The sequence below is a fragment of the Podarcis liolepis genome (assembly GCF_965112155.1).
Source record: "Podarcis liolepis genome assembly, chromosome: 9".
Lineage (NCBI taxonomy): Eukaryota > Metazoa > Chordata > Lepidosauria > Squamata > Lacertidae > Podarcis > Podarcis liolepis.
In genome coordinates, this window is record NC_139564.1 from 2,603,074 (window position 1) to 2,618,367 (window position 15,294).

General features: G+C 46.6%; 1 protein-coding gene across 1 annotated transcript in view; it reads left to right on the forward strand.

The window, feature by feature from the left end:
- HSPA12B (heat shock protein family A (Hsp70) member 12B) overlaps positions 1 to 14,080 on the forward strand; it is a 49,514-nt gene extending 35,434 nt beyond the window's left edge. Inside the window, exons 9-13 of the mRNA XM_083458720.1 lie at positions 440 to 526; positions 3,546 to 3,650; positions 5,892 to 6,150; positions 8,488 to 8,591; positions 11,019 to 14,080. Coding sequence (XP_083314846.1) covers positions 440 to 526; positions 3,546 to 3,650; positions 5,892 to 6,150; positions 8,488 to 8,591; positions 11,019 to 11,662 — 1,199 coding nt within the window. The 3' untranslated portion in view covers positions 11,663 to 14,080. The remainder of the gene's footprint in view (positions 1 to 439; positions 527 to 3,545; positions 3,651 to 5,891; positions 6,151 to 8,487; positions 8,592 to 11,018) is intronic.
- The last annotated feature ends 1,214 nt before the right edge of the window (positions 14,081 to 15,294 follow it).

Below are 15,294 nucleotides of genomic sequence, written 5' to 3' on the forward strand. Positions count from 1 at the left end.
TGAAGAGTTCAGTGTGACCTGGAAGCTTGCACCTTGTACTTTCGCCTACAACTAGTCCAATTGAAACTCCCTGGGTGACCGTGGGGCAGCGACTCGCTCTCTACCTCTCAGGGTTGATTTGAAGACAACATGGGGAGGTCGCGAGCCGTACGCCACCTTGTGCTGCTTGGAGGAATGGCGGGATATCAAAAAATAATAAATAAAATAAAATAATAGGAGCTGGATAGCTCAGTCAGTTACGAGTGTGGTACTGATAATGCCAAGATTTTAGGTTCAGTCCCTGTGTGGGACAATCGCATATTCCTGCATTGAAGATCCTCAGGCTACATTCTATGGTTATAAAACAAAACAACGAAGGGATTATTCCATTTCCTCTCTCTCTGTGTGTGTGTTTTCCCCATCTTGCTGCTGCCTTACTTTCCGATTCGTCTTCCTGCAGCCCGAGAACAACTCCGCCGTTCCAGACACAGCCGCACCTTCCTGGTCGAGTCCGGGATGGGAGAACTCTGGTCCGAAATGCAGACAGGTAGGAAGAGCCAGTGGGGCAATTCATTCCCCCCCAAAAAAAATCCCCCCATTTTTTATTGATTTTCAAATAATAATAATAATAATAATAATAATAATAATAATAATAATAAATTTTATTTATATCCCGCCCTCCCCAGCCGAAGCCGGGTTCAGGGCGGCTAACAACAATAAAACAGCACAACAGTACAACACAACACAACACTCTAAAATCATTCATTATAAAATTAATTCAAATCAAGCCACTGGCAACCATTGGGCCAGAGCTCCGTGAAGATTGCTGAGGGAGGGAGTCAGACTGTGTCTTGGCCAAAGGCCTGGTGGAACAGCTCTGTCTTGCAGCCCCTGCGGAAAGATGTCAAGTCCCGCAGGGCCCTAGTCTCTTGTGACAGAGCGTTCCACCAGATCGGAGCCACAGCCGAAAAAGCCCTGGCTCTAGTTGAGGCCAGCCTAACTTCTCTGTGGCCTGGGACCCTCAAGATGTTTTTATTTGAAGACCGTAAGTTTCTCTGTGGGGCATACCAGGAGAGGCGGTCCCGTAGGTACGAGGGTCCTAGGCCGTATAGGGCTTTAAAGGTCAAAACCAGCACCTTAAACCTGACCCTGTACTCCACCAGGAGCCAGTGCAGCTGGTATAGCACCAGGTGAATGTGATCTCGCAGTGAAGACCCTGTAAGGAGTCTCGCCGCGGCATTCTGCAAACCAACAAACAAACCTCATTACCTTATTAAAATTGCACTTATTAACATTGTTAGTTGACTTCCTCGTTTCCCCTTGGTTGAATTTCAATGTATATCCTTTTAATGGTTTTCCAAATAAAGTTCTTATAAATTTATCTTGAACAACTAACATCCTTGATTCTTTTCATTTCTAGATTAAACATGTTAATTCTTAACTTGATGTATGTAAAATCCTAAGGCAATCAAGTACCTGCAAGCTTTTTCCAATTAGTTCAACTTAACATATTTAACTAAATAATCATTAAATTTTGTCCATTGTTCCTGATAACCTCCTCCTTCTGGTCGCGGACTCTTCCGGTTAGGTCGGCTAGCTCCAAGAAATCCACCATCTTCATCTGCCATTCTTCCACCGTAGGTAGTTCTTGCATTTTCCACTTTTTAGCTAGTAAAATTCGAGCAGCAGTTGTGGCATACAAAAATAATTTAACATCTTTCTTGGGCAGTTCCAGACCTGTTATTCCAAGAAGAAAGGCCATTATAATGTATATTTCAACATTTTTTTCAACTCATTATAAATCTTTCCCCAGAAGTCTTTCACCTTGGGACAGGTCCACCACATGTGGTAAAAAGTTCTTTTTTTAAATTCATTTTATAACACAACTAAACAACACAAACAGAAAAAACAAACAATGCAAACAAATTCTTGACTTATCCTTATTTTTTCTAAACATTGTTATGTGAGCTTCCCCAAGTCCCCCCTATGTGATTTTTATTTTACCTCATCTTTAGCAGTTTATATATATCATAATTTTAACCATTTTTATCACACTTACTTTAACCATAAAAATCTTCACATTTTATCACTTACAAATAATACTATTTTAAAATACACTATCTTCTACTTCTAACCCTACAGCCTATATCCACTTCCAAAGCTATTATTAACATATTTTTTCAAATATTCCTTAAACTTCTTCCAATCTTCTTCCACCGTCTCTTCTCTCTGGTCTCGGAGTCTTCTGGTCAGTTCAGCAAGTTCCATATAGTCCCATCATCTTCATCTGCCATCCTTCAATAGTTGATAAATCTTGTTTCTTCCAATTCTTCGCTAGTAATATTCTTGCAGCTGTTGTGGCAGACAGAAGACAGTGGGGCAATTCAAAGGCGAGGAAAGGAGGGAAATTCGACTGATTTTTTTAAAAGAAGAATTCAGAAGTCAGCTGGGATGTGTGTATGGAGCGAAATATTCTGCAGTTTGCAGGACTGATGGATTGATTACAGTGGTACCTTGGTTGACAACCTTAATCCATTCCGGAAGTCCGGTCTTAAACCAAAGTGGACTTAAACCAAGACGTGCTTTCCCATAAAGAAAAGAATATCAGGATTAAGGAGTTTCCTTTTTTCTTTTTTTAAATTTATAATTTTTATTGAATTTTCTGTTTTACAATTTAGAATACAGTGGATGCTCGGGTTGCAAACGTGATCCGTGCGGGATGCATGTTCGCAACCCGCAGCAGCGCATCCGCACATGCGCGGGTTGCGATTTGGTGTTTCTGCGCACGCGTGAGCACCAAAACCTGGAAATAACCCGTTCCGGTACTTCCGGGTTTTGGCGGGTCCCTAACCCGGAAAAACGCAACCTGAAGCATCAGGTATGACTGTATTCATTTAAACATCCCTAAAATATCAACAACAGCCTGGTGTGCTCTGGTCCATGGGGTCACGAAGAGTCGGACACGACTAAACAACAACAACAACATATTATTTTCCATTCAGCAGCCTAACAGTCCACAGATAGAAATGTTTTTTAGCCTGTTGGTACGACTGATTATACTTCTATATCTCCTGCCCGAGGCTGGAAGATTAAAGTGGTGCTGGCTGAGGTGTGAATCATCCCTGGGAATTTTTCTCGCCCTCCTAAGGCAACGATCCCTTGCGATGTCATCTAGCTGGCTCAGGGGGAAAGCCCATGATGTCATGCGCTGTGTTCGCCACCCTCTGTTAAGACTTCCCTTCTTCTCTTTCCAGGGCTCATTCTGCATAACATAAATCCCTGTATATTTTTTTATAAACGAAACCATTCAGTATTCCATTGTTGCATCCATCAAAACTTCATTTTGCATTAGAACTCTTGCAGCTGTTGTCGCATACATCTGGACCCGCCTTCCTTGGAGGTTTCTCAGCAGAGGTCGGAGGGCCATCTGTCATGGATGCTTCAGCTGAGATTTCTGCCTTGCACGGGGGTTGGACTAGATGACCCTCAGGTATCCCTTCCAACTCTATGATTCTGTGATTCCTTTCCCGAACCTGGCATCACACCTTCTTTCCTTCATCCCGCAGGGGACCGCTACATCGTGGCCGACTGTGGCGGAGGGACCGTTGATCTGACTGTGCACCAGATTGAACAGCCACAGGGGACCCTCAAGGAGCTCTACAAAGCGTCAGGTGAGGGGGGTGCTGGGGAGAGTCCACAGAGCAAGGCCACCTGCAAGGAGGTCCAGGGCTGTAGGTGGAGGAGTAAAGGTAAACTTATCTCATTCACACTTTCCGAAACCCTGTGGAATCTGAAACACAGAATTCATACTTCTCCGAATTTTGCAATGCAGTTCTCCGACAAAACAATGCGTGCAAGAATGCACGTGACTGTGGTAAAGCGTGGCTAAAACTGCATATAACTATGGTAAGGAGAGCATGGGAAAGAAATCTGCTAATGAAAACGACATTAAGAAGTTCTTCATACGGGGGGGAAATTGCTTTGCAGAAATGTGCAAACAGTTGTACCTTGGAAGTCGAACGGAAGTCTACTTCCAAAATGTTTGAAAACCAAATCACAGCTTCTGATTGGCTGCAAGAAGCTCCTGCAGCCAATCAGAAGCCGTGGAAGCCCCGTTGGACATTTGGGTTCCAAAAAAATGTTCGCAAACCAGAACAGTCACTGTTTTCAGGAGCCAAAACGTCCGAGTTCCAAGGCGTTCGGGACCCAAGGTACAACTGTATTTTGCAAAATTCCACACAAACATGACTACAGCCCTGAACTTTCACGTAAGCTGGGCAGTTTTGCAGCTTTGAAAGGCGGCTGGGCTTGTTTGTTTCCCACCCAGCTATTTGGCTAGAACGGCCATTCCTGGGTTTCCAGGGTTGTTTGAAGCTGGCCTCCCCTTTTGGTGTTCTGATGTTAGAGTTCCACCTAGTGGCTGAAACTGAAATAGCAAGCAAGAAGCGAAATAAGAAGGAAAATCAAAGCCTTTATTTGAAGGTGGAAATGCAAATGTCTGGGACTCACTGCATTCTTCAGATAGGTTGTTCATATTTGTAACAACAGCTTAAGGAAGTGCATTCCTCAGCTCAGGGGGCCACCCCAGACATGCCCTGACCTTTGGGAGAACAACAAACAATACAAGCAACATGCAGACCAGTATACTAGATAGCACTGTAATTCTTATTGCATAATATACATGATTTAGTAACAAAAACAAAATGTGTGCACTTGTAAATTCTCCAATATATTTGAAATCAATAGAACACATGTCAGTCAATCTTTGAAAGTCCGCAAAAGTATAATAAGTCTATAGTTGAAACAAAGTAATAGATGCTATCCTGTGGGCTAAGCGGGAAAACTTTTTTTAGGCGTTCATGGTGCCAAAGTAGTAGGTGAATAGCAACGGACAGAGATCCCGGATAATTTGACTGTTTCGCTGGAATCTTCTTCAGCACAAACCATAGATTAGAAAAAGGCACAAGGAGCAGTGGTCATGTGGATATGTAATATGTTATTAACTTACTTACTTTCAAAGATTGACAGACGTGTGTTCAATTGATTTCAAATATATTGGAGAATTTACAAGTGCACACATTTTGTTTTTGTTACTAAATCAGGTATATTATACAATAAGAATTACAGTGTTGCCTAGTATACTGGTCTGCGTGTTGCTTGTACTGTTTGTTGTGTTAAGTTTGCACCACAGGGGTTTGTTGTTCTGTATTGTTGATGTACCCTGACCTTTGGGAGGGCAGAAAACAGAGAGAGACTAGCTTCTCTTAGGCCCTGAAAGCCCCATATCCTTCATGCCATTATTATTATTATTATTATTATTATTATTATTATTAGCCCACCTTTTTCCTCCAAGGAGCTCAAGAAGGCACACATGGTTTCCCATCTCCTCATTCTGTCCCACAACAAAGTACAGTGGTGCCTCGCAAGACGGAAAGAATCCGTTCTGTGATTCTCTTCGTCTAGCGGTTTTTTCGTCTTGCGAAGCAAGACCATTGACGGATTAGCGGATTAGCGCTATTAGCGGCTTTTAGCGGCTCATCTGCTGATCGGATCAGCTGATAATGGCTTAGCGGCTTAGAAAAGGGGGGGGGAACCAGCAGGAACTCGCAAGACATTGTCGTCTTGCGAAGCAAGCCCATAGGAGATTCGTTTTGCGAAGCACCTCCAAAACGGAAAACTCTTTCGTCTAGCGAGTTTTCCGTCTTGTGAGGCATTCGTCTTGCGGGGCACCACTGTAGTGGCAAAGTAGGCTAGGCTGAGAGACATCCCAAGGTCCCAACCAGCAAACTGCACTGCCAAGCGGGAATTCGAACCCTGGCCTCTGAAGCCTTAGTTTGACACGCTAGCCACTGTGCCGCGCTGCCCCTCTCCCTTGCTCCTTTGACCTTGCCTCTCCCGTCGCTGCCTTCCAGGAGGTCCTTATGGGGCCGTGGGGGTGGACTTGGCCTTTGAGAAACTTCTCTGCCAGATCTTTGGCGAGGACTTCATCGCCACCTTCAAGGCCAAGCGCCCGGCGGCCTGGGTCGACCTGACCATCGCGTTCGAGGCCCGCAAGCGGACGGCTGCCCCACACCGCGCCAACTCCCTCAACATCTCCCTGCCCTTCTCCTTCATCGACTTTTACCGGAAGCACCGGGGACAGAACGTGGAGACGGCTCTGAAGCGCAGCAGGTGAGGCTCCCAGAGGGTTGGATGAAAATGGGGGTTGGACTATATAATAATAATAATAATAATAATAATAATAATAATAATAATAATAATAATTTATTATTTGTACCCCGCCCATCTGGCTGGGTTTCCCCAGCCACTCTGGGCGGCTTCCAACAAAGATGAAAAATACACTAAAATGTCACATATTAAAAACTTCCCTGAACAGGGCTGCCTTCAGATGTCTTCTGAATGTCAGGTAGTTGTTTATCGCTTTGACATCTGATGGGAGGGCGTTCCACAGGGCGGGCGCCACTACCGAGAAGGCCCTCTGCCTGGTTCCCTGTAACTTGGCCTCTTGCAGTGAGGGAACCGCCAGAAGGCCCTCAGCGCTGGACCTCAGTGTCCGGGCAGAATGATGGGGGTGGAGACGCTCCTTCAGGTATACTGGGCCGAGGCTGTTTAGGGCTTTAAAGGTCAGCACCAACACTTTGAATTGTGCTCGGAAACATACTGGGAGCCAATGTAGGTCTTTCAAGACCGGTGTTATATGGTCTCGGCGGCCGCTCCCAGTCACCAGTCTAGCTGCCGCATTCTGGATTAGTTGTAGTTTCCGGGTCACCTTCAAAGGTAGCCCCACGTAGAGTGCTTTGCAATAGTTCAAGTGAGAGATAACCAGAGCATGCACCACTCTGGCGAGACAGTCTGCAGGCAGATAGGGTCTCAGCCTACGTACCAGATGGAGCTAGTAAACAGCTGCCCTGGACACAGATTTGACCTGTGCCTCCATGGACAGCTGTGAGTCCAAAATGACTCCCAGGCTGCGCACCTGGTCCTTCAGGGGCACAGTTACCCCATTCAGGACCAGGGAATCCTCCACACCTGCCCACCTCCTGTCCCCCAAAAACAGTACTTCTGTCTTGTCAGAATTCAACCTCAATCTGTTAGCCGCCATCCAGGGACTAGATGACCCTTGGGTCCCTCCCCACTCTCGGACGACCTTGGCCCTGGCAGGGATAAAAGGATCACAATTCCACTGCCCCACCCCAAATTCTTTCCCCTTTTGTTAAAAATTTGAGGCTTTCTTTCAGTAGAACTCCATTAGGGCAGTGTAGATTGGACACTGCAATTAGACTAAAACAGCATAAAATGAAGCAGAAAGATTGAATGGTCTCAGGATCTCGGACATACTATCTGTTATGTACTGAAGTTCTCACCCTGGGCCAGCAAGGGGATACTGTAGATAGTTTTCACTCAGGTCCACATATGCAAATGAGGGATCAAAAGTGACGTTCAGTGATTGGATAGTTACAGAAAGTGGTTACTGTTGCATTCTAGTGGAGCTCCATATAAGCAGGCTGGCTGAACCCTTCAGTTCAGTTCAGTTCTGTTCTGACCTGTGAATAAACAAGAGCTGTCTGAAGAATCGCTGTGTCGTCTGATATGTTCACCCACAACTTAACACTACCCATCTAGAGCAATGGGAGAAACTCTGGCGAGAGGATATACGATTTAAGAAAATTTTGTAAAGATGTTCTATAGGTGGTACTTAACGCCAGTTAAGTTGGCAAAGATATATAAATTGAAACCCAACCTCTGTTGGAGATGTGGTGGAGAAATAGGAACAACAATACATATGTGGTGGAGGTGTGAGGAAATTAAGAAATTTTGGATAGTAGTACATGAAGAACTAAAGAAGATGTTGAAAATATCAATAACAAAGAAACCAGAGTCATATCTTCTTGGATTGATAGATGAAGAGATACTACGGGGGGGGGGGGGGGAGAGAATTTATCTATATGCAAGTACAGCTGCTAGAATAGTGATTGCTGCTAGGTGGAAGTCACAAACTATACCCACAAAGGAGGAATGGATTTGTAAACTTAATGAATATTTAATTGTGGCAAAATTAACTGCTATAATAAGACATCAGTCGAATCAAAAATTTAAAAAGGAGTGGAAATGTTTTGATGAATATATGGCAAAATATTGCTGGGGGGAAAAGATACGCTAATATGCCTAGATTAAAATGTGAAGTACTAGATGGAAGAAAAATTAGTAAGGAAAGATAACAAGACTATATAGATGATTTGAGAAGACTGTAGAATGGAAAGATTATTGTAAATTGTATAATGTGGAGGAAATCGAGTGGGGGGTAGAGGGAAGTGGGAGGAGGGAGAAAAGAATAATATGATATATTGAGAAAATAGAAATGTAATGGGGAGGAAATGGTGTTGGTTTTGGTACACCTGTATTGTAATGTAATATGTGAAAACCAATAAATAAATAAATAGCAAAAAAACCACGAAAAATAAAATAAAAATAAAAATGTATAAGTAATCTCTTTTCTGGCATCTCCAGCGTGAACCTGGTGAAGTGGTCCTCGCAAGGGATGCTGCGCATGTCCTCTGAAGCCATGAATGAGCTCTTCCAGCCAACCATCAGCCAGATTATCACACATATCGGTGAGTCCCCCAGTTGGAGAGCTCGGCTGTGTGCAGAAACTCGAGCTGGGTGCCAACCTTCTTCCTCCTGTGGGCAATGCCCTGAAATGGGCAAAAGGGAAAAAAAGTGTGTCAGTTTGTGAGTGTGGATAGCTTCGTTGGTAGAGAATGAACCGCTTAAACTTAGTGTTGCGAGTTCGAGTCCTGCACTGGGCAAACGTTTCCTGCGTTGCAGGGGATGGACCAGATTATCCTCAGGGTCCCGTCTGATTCTATATTTGTATTATTTTGCTGGTCAGTTCCACCAACTTGTAGCCTGATCCTGAGGACGGCCACAAGGTCCAAGTGTGGGACTCCCAAGATCCCCCTGGCCTGTGGTCTTGCTGCCCTCCAAGTGTCCTTCTTTTTCAGGGACAGTCTCGGACTTACAGAAGCCACCCCGGTTTCTGATTTGATCCCATAATGTCCCACTTGGACCTCCCTATTTTCATCAGAGATCTGTTGGTGGGTATGGAGTTATGCGACCCACAAGCCAAGGCAATAAATAACTATACAACCTTTAGAAGACACTTTTAGAAGGCAGTCTTGTATAGGGAAGGCGGTTTTTTAATGTTTAATGCTTTATTATATATTTATATAAGGGACGCAGGTGGCACTGTGGGTTAAACCACAGGGCCTAGGACTTGCCGATCAGAAGGTCGGTGCTTCGAATCCCCGCAACGGGGTGAGCTCCTGTTGCTCGGTCCCTGCTCCTGCCAACCTAGCAGTTCGAAAGCACATCAAGTGCAAGTAGATAAATAGGTACCACTCCGGCGGGAAGGTAAACGGCGTTTCCGTGCGCTGCTCTGGTTCGCCAGAAGTGGCTTAGTCATGCTGGCCACATGACCCGCCAGCTCCCTCGGCCAATAAAGCGAGATGAGCACTGCAACCAGAGAGTCGGCCACAACTGGACCTAATGGTCAGGGGTCCCTTTACCTTTATATGTTTATATCCAGTGGTAGTCTCGAACTTAATCCGTTCCGGGAGTCCGTTTGGCTCCCAAAACCGTTCGAAAACCAAGATGTGGCTTCCGATTGGCTGCAGGAGCTCCCTGCACTCAAGCGGAAACCGCGTCGGACGTTCAGCTTCCAAAAAATGTCCACAAACAGGAACACTTACTTCTGAGTTTGCGGCGTTCAGGAGTCGATTTGTTCAGCAACTCAGCCATTTCAGAACCAAGGCACCAATGTATGTTGGAAGCTGCCCAGTCGGATGGTTTCATACAAGTAATAAAATTATTATTTTCATGGAACAGGACATTCCAATTTTCACCAGAGAAACATTGGAGGGTATGCAGTTGGGGGCAGCAATGTTTCTGAATCCCAGTTGCTGGAAACTGCAGGAGCAGAGAGAGGTCTTGTGTTCAAATCCTGCTTGCTGGTTTCCCACAGACATCTGGCTGGCCTCTTAGGTTCTTTCTGCTGACAGTGAGCATACCTGACAGGTGTGGAGGGTCAGAAAAGCCTCAGCTCTTCCCCGAAGCCTTGTACTGTTTTGGGGGGACAGGAGGCAGGTTGGTGTGGGGGACTCCCTGTTCCTGAATGGGGCAACTGTGCCCCTGAAGGACCAGGTGCGCAGCCTGGGAGTCATTCTGGACTCACAGCTGTCCATGGAGGCGTAGGTCGATTCTGTGTCCAGGGCAGCTGTCTCCCAGCTCCATCTGGTACGCAGGATGAGACCCTCCCTGCCCACCGACTGTCTGGCCAGAGTGGTGCATGCTCTGGTTAAATCCTGCTTGGACTACTGTCATGCGCTCTACGTGGGGCTACCTTTGAAGGTGACCCGGAAACTACAACTAATCCAGAATGCGGCAGCTAGACTGGTGACTGGGAGTGGCTGCTGGGACCCCATAACACCAGTCTTGAAAGACCTACACTGCCTCCCAGTACGTTTACGAGCACAATTCAAAGTGTTGGTGCTGACCTTCAAAGCCCTAAACGGCCTCGGTCCAGTATATCTGAAGGAGTGTCTCCACCCCCATCGTTCTGCCTGGACACTGAGGTCCAGTGCCGAGGGCCTTCTGGCGGTTTCCTCCCTGTGAGAAGCCAAGTTACAGGGAACCAGGCAGAGGGCCTTCTCGGTGGTGGCATCCTCCCACCAGATGTCAAAGAGAACAACTACCAGACTTTTAGAAGACATCTGAAGGCAGCCCTGTTTAGGGAACCTTTTAATGTTTAATAGGTTATTGAATTTTAGTGTTCTGTTGGAAGCCACCCAGAGTGGCTGGGGAAACCCAGCCAGATGGGCTGGGTATTATTATTATTATTATTATTATTATTATTATTATTATTATTATTATTATTATTGACAGTTACTGGCTCCAAAATGGAACCTTGCCAAGTTTTTCCACCATCCTTTTGACCCCTGTGGCCTCTCCACCTCCCTCCACTGCCCCCTCTCTCCCTTCAGGTGACCTCATGAAGAAGCCGGAAGTCAAAGGTATCAAGTTCCTCTTCCTGGTGGGAGGTTTTGCTGAGTCCTCGATGCTGCAGCACGCGGTCCAGTCGGCCTTCAGCGCCGTCTGCCGGGTCATCATCCCGCAGGACGTGGGCCTGACCATCCTGAAAGGCGCGGTGCTCTTCGGCCTGGACCCCACCATCGTCCGCGTGAGGCGCTCCCCTCTGACCTACGGCGTGGGGGTGCTCAACAAGTTCGTGGAGGGCAAGCACCCCAGGGAGAAGCTGCTGGTCAAGGAAGGGAAGAATTGGTGCACCGACATCTTTGAGAAGTTTGTCTCCGTGGACCAGTCCGTGGCGCTGGGCGAGGTGGTGCAGAGGAGCTACTGCCCTGCGCGGGTCGGGCAGCGGAAGATCATCATCAACATCTACTGCTGTGGCACCGACGACGTGGTCTACATCACCGACCCCGGGGTCAGGAAATGCGGTACCATCAGCCTGGACCTGGATGAGTTGGAGGAGCCCAGCTCTCCGAAGAAGAGCCGGAGGGAGATCCGAGCCAGCATGCAGTTTGGAGACACAGAGATCAAGGTGGCAGCCATGGACGTCCAGACATCAAAGACCGTGAGAGCTTCTATCGATTTCCTTTCCAACTGATGCCCTGGACATTTGAGGCCTTGGAGGAGGAAGAAGAAGGGGTTTGGCTAAGGTCTTTCTCCTCCTCTCCTCTGTGGATTTTTCTGGTTGAGTCATGTCAGAGTTGGGAAGAAATTCAGCACAGGTCAGGTTCCAGAAACACGTCCTCTTCGCTTCAACTCGCCAAAGAAAGGCAAGCTGGAATACCAGGTGGACCCTTTCATCTTTCCCATCATTAGTCTTGGTCTTTGGTGGTGGCAACTGGACCACAGTCATATATTATCTTCTCAGGACTCTAGAAGAGAGCAGAGGGGTGGGCAGCTTTGCAGGCCAGCAGTAAAAAACTCCAAAGAGAGAAATTCCGCAGAAGAGGTTGGTCCCATAACCTTCCCTTCCATTTCCCTTCAGGTTTTGGAGAGACAATTTTGCGTGCAATGATGGGCCTTGCAGATGGAATGGTCCAGGATGCAGCAGCAGCCCTTCATTCAAGACCATAATTTAACTAGTGGGGAGTTGGAAATTTCACCTAGCAGTGTCACCATAGGAAGATGAAATACAATACAGTGGTACCTCGGGTTAAGTACTTAATTCGTTACGGAGGTCCGTTCTTAACCTGAAACTGTTCTTAACCTGAAGCACCACTTTAGCTAATGGGGCCTCCTGCTGCCGCCGCACCGCTGAAGCCCGATTTCTGTTCTCATCCTGAAGCAAAGTTCTTAACCTGAAGCACTACTTCTGGGTTAGCGGAGTCTGTAACCTGAAGCGTATGTAACCTGAAGCATATGTAACCCGAGGTACCACTGTATCCACATTCCACTCCATGCAACTCCCCCACTCCTAGAATTGCCATATTTCAACTAGGACATTCCGGAAAACCCCAAAGTTGTTAAGCTGCTGCTGCTGCTGCTGCTTCTTCTTTACAAAAACACCAAAAAACACAGCAATTTTTCAATTGTCTGGCCTAAGATCTAGGACAAAGCGACGCCTTCTGGAAACATGAAGTGTTTACATAATAATATCCTTAAATATTATTGGGTTCACACACACACACACACACACACACACACAAATGAAGCATCTCAGGACACAAGGTGTTGGATAATTAAGACAACTTCACGAGCAAAAAATAGAAAGGTTCTGTGCTTTTGCATGGGGAACGGGACGGACATTTAAGCTAACGGTAAATAACAATGTATGTCTGAAGCATGTATATTTGGACCTACCTTCCATTTTAGAGGAAGACTGGCATGGCTTTATCTGGGTCTCCCCAACCTCTGTCTTGGACTGCCAATCCCATCGGCAGCATCACACTGGGTACCAGTGTGAACAGCAGGTGGAGCAGATTCTCTACTTATCCTGCCTTAATCCACATAAAAGCCCAGCTCAGCTCCCACCAACCTGCCCAGAGCGGAGGGGCGAGATTCATTCAGCTGGGGGCAAGGGGAGAGGCTGGTCACTAGGGCAATGTTTTGCCTGCTCCCCCAAACCCAAAGCTGTAGCCCAGCCATCTTGAGCCCCTCGGAGCTATATTTGCTTTTTAGAAGTCTTATCAGTGAGCAGCTCATTGTAGGTCCTTTCAGTCTAGTTCTCTTGATGTAAGCAGAACTGGAGAAGAGGGGCGGAAATCACAGGTATATCTAGGTCATGGGTGGGCAAACTAAGGCCCGGGGGCTGGATCTGGCCCAATCGCCGTCTAAATCTGGCCCACGGACGGTCCAGGAATCAGTGTGTTTTTACATGAGTAGAATGTGTCCTTTTATTTAAAAGGCATCTCTGGGTTATTTGTGGAGCATACAAATTTGTTCGTATTCTTTTTCAAAATATAGTCTGGCCCCCCCACAAGGTCTGACAGTGGACTGGCCCCCTGTTGAAATAGTTTGCTGACCCCTGTTTTAGGTTTGGCCTCCTGGAAATGGGAGTTTTTTTCCAAGTGTCCAGCTTGTCTCTTCAGAGTCTTGGCTTTTAAACAACTGATGCTCAAGTCTTGAGAACTGCTAGTGTCCACTGCATCTTTGCAAAGGACGGGGAGGAAATCAGAATAAATTGACTGCCTCCAGTGACACCCCACCCTCAACAGCTCAGAGTCCCTTTAGCCGGCCTGCTCACTGCTCCACCAACCCTCTGTTGCTCTCCAACTAGCCAGGCAGGATTGCACCATTCTCTGGCTGAATAAACTGTCCACATCACCACCCTGCCCCTTCCAAACTGCGATAAAAAGCTTTTCTGGCCTGTCCTTTGAGCCTCTGTCCTGCCTTCTTAATGCTTGTAATATGCCGCTTTGTAGGAACCCACCCAAAATTTTATTTTTCTATATTGTGTATAAACCCGCACTCTCACTCTCTCTTTCTCTCCCTCGGGAGAATGGGTGGACATTCATGAGCTTGTTGCGGCCAATGTGGCTTTATTAGAGAAAAATAAACGGAAGTGATTTTTGCTTTCTTCTTCTGCGAGATGAGTGTTTGGGGCCCAGGTGTGAGTGAACATGGAGGCTTCAGCTGTGATTCCCCTTTGGGGGGGGTGTTCCTTCCAACTCTACAATTCCTTGGTCAGGCAGAAGGAATGCTTGGCAGGCAGATCTGCTCTTGGCTTCCTGAACCGCAGAACTCGAAGACTGGAAGGTACCCAAGGGTCATCTAGTCCAACCCCCTGAAATGAAGGAACTGCAGTTAAAGGATCCCCTTTTTGCTGTGGAAAATGTTCTGCTTCACAGATTAATTAGTAACGGTAAATGTCAATTACAAATGTTAGACAAGCTGGCAATTTCATTCCCCCCCCCCCCTTTAGATCACTATAAGGCATTTCTGATTTCTCTAAGTGAGCCCGTTCAAATTTCCTGGAAAACCCACATCGCTGCCTGGGATCATTCTTCAGACACTGCCATCGCCTTGAAAAGATTCAAGGTTTACGAAAGAAACCTTACCGTGGGTTTTGTAATGTAAAATTTAGACAAATGGCTGCATAGTTAGCTACCCCTCTGGTTTCCAGTCTGCAGCACATTGTGAAAGGATTCATATCTCCTAGTAGAAGCTTAAAGTTTTGCATCAATATGACAAAAATTCTAATCTCAGCGATGAGAAGATGTATAATCTCTTGGACCGCTTCCAATTTTATTTGAACATATATTAAAAGGTAAGGGACACGGATGGCGCTGTGGGTTAAACCACAGAGCCTAGGGCTTGCCAATCAGAAGGTCGGCGGTTCGAGTCCCCGCGACGGGGTGAGCTCCTGTTGCTCGGTCCCTGCTCCTGCCAACCTAGCAGTTCGAAAGCACGTCAAAGTGAAGGTAGATAAATAGGTACCGCTCCGGCGAGAAGGGAAACGGCGTTTCCGTGCGCTGCTCTGGTTCGCCAGAAGAGGCTTAGTCATGCTGGCCACATGACCTGGAAGCTGTACGCCGGCTCCCTCGGCCAGTAAAGCGAGATGAGCGCCGCAACCCCAGAGTCGGTCACGACTGGACCTAATGGTCAGGAGTCCCTTTAACTTTCATATTAAAAGGTTCCGTCACATTTTGAAAGATGCATTTCCCCCTGATCGCTGGCCGTCCCAGAGAGCTTCTCACACGCCCTTTGTTGCCCAACTGCATCACAACAGCCCTGCTTTCCATGGGTCTAACTCTCCAGGAATTGCTGCCACCCTCCCACTTACTCCTGCAG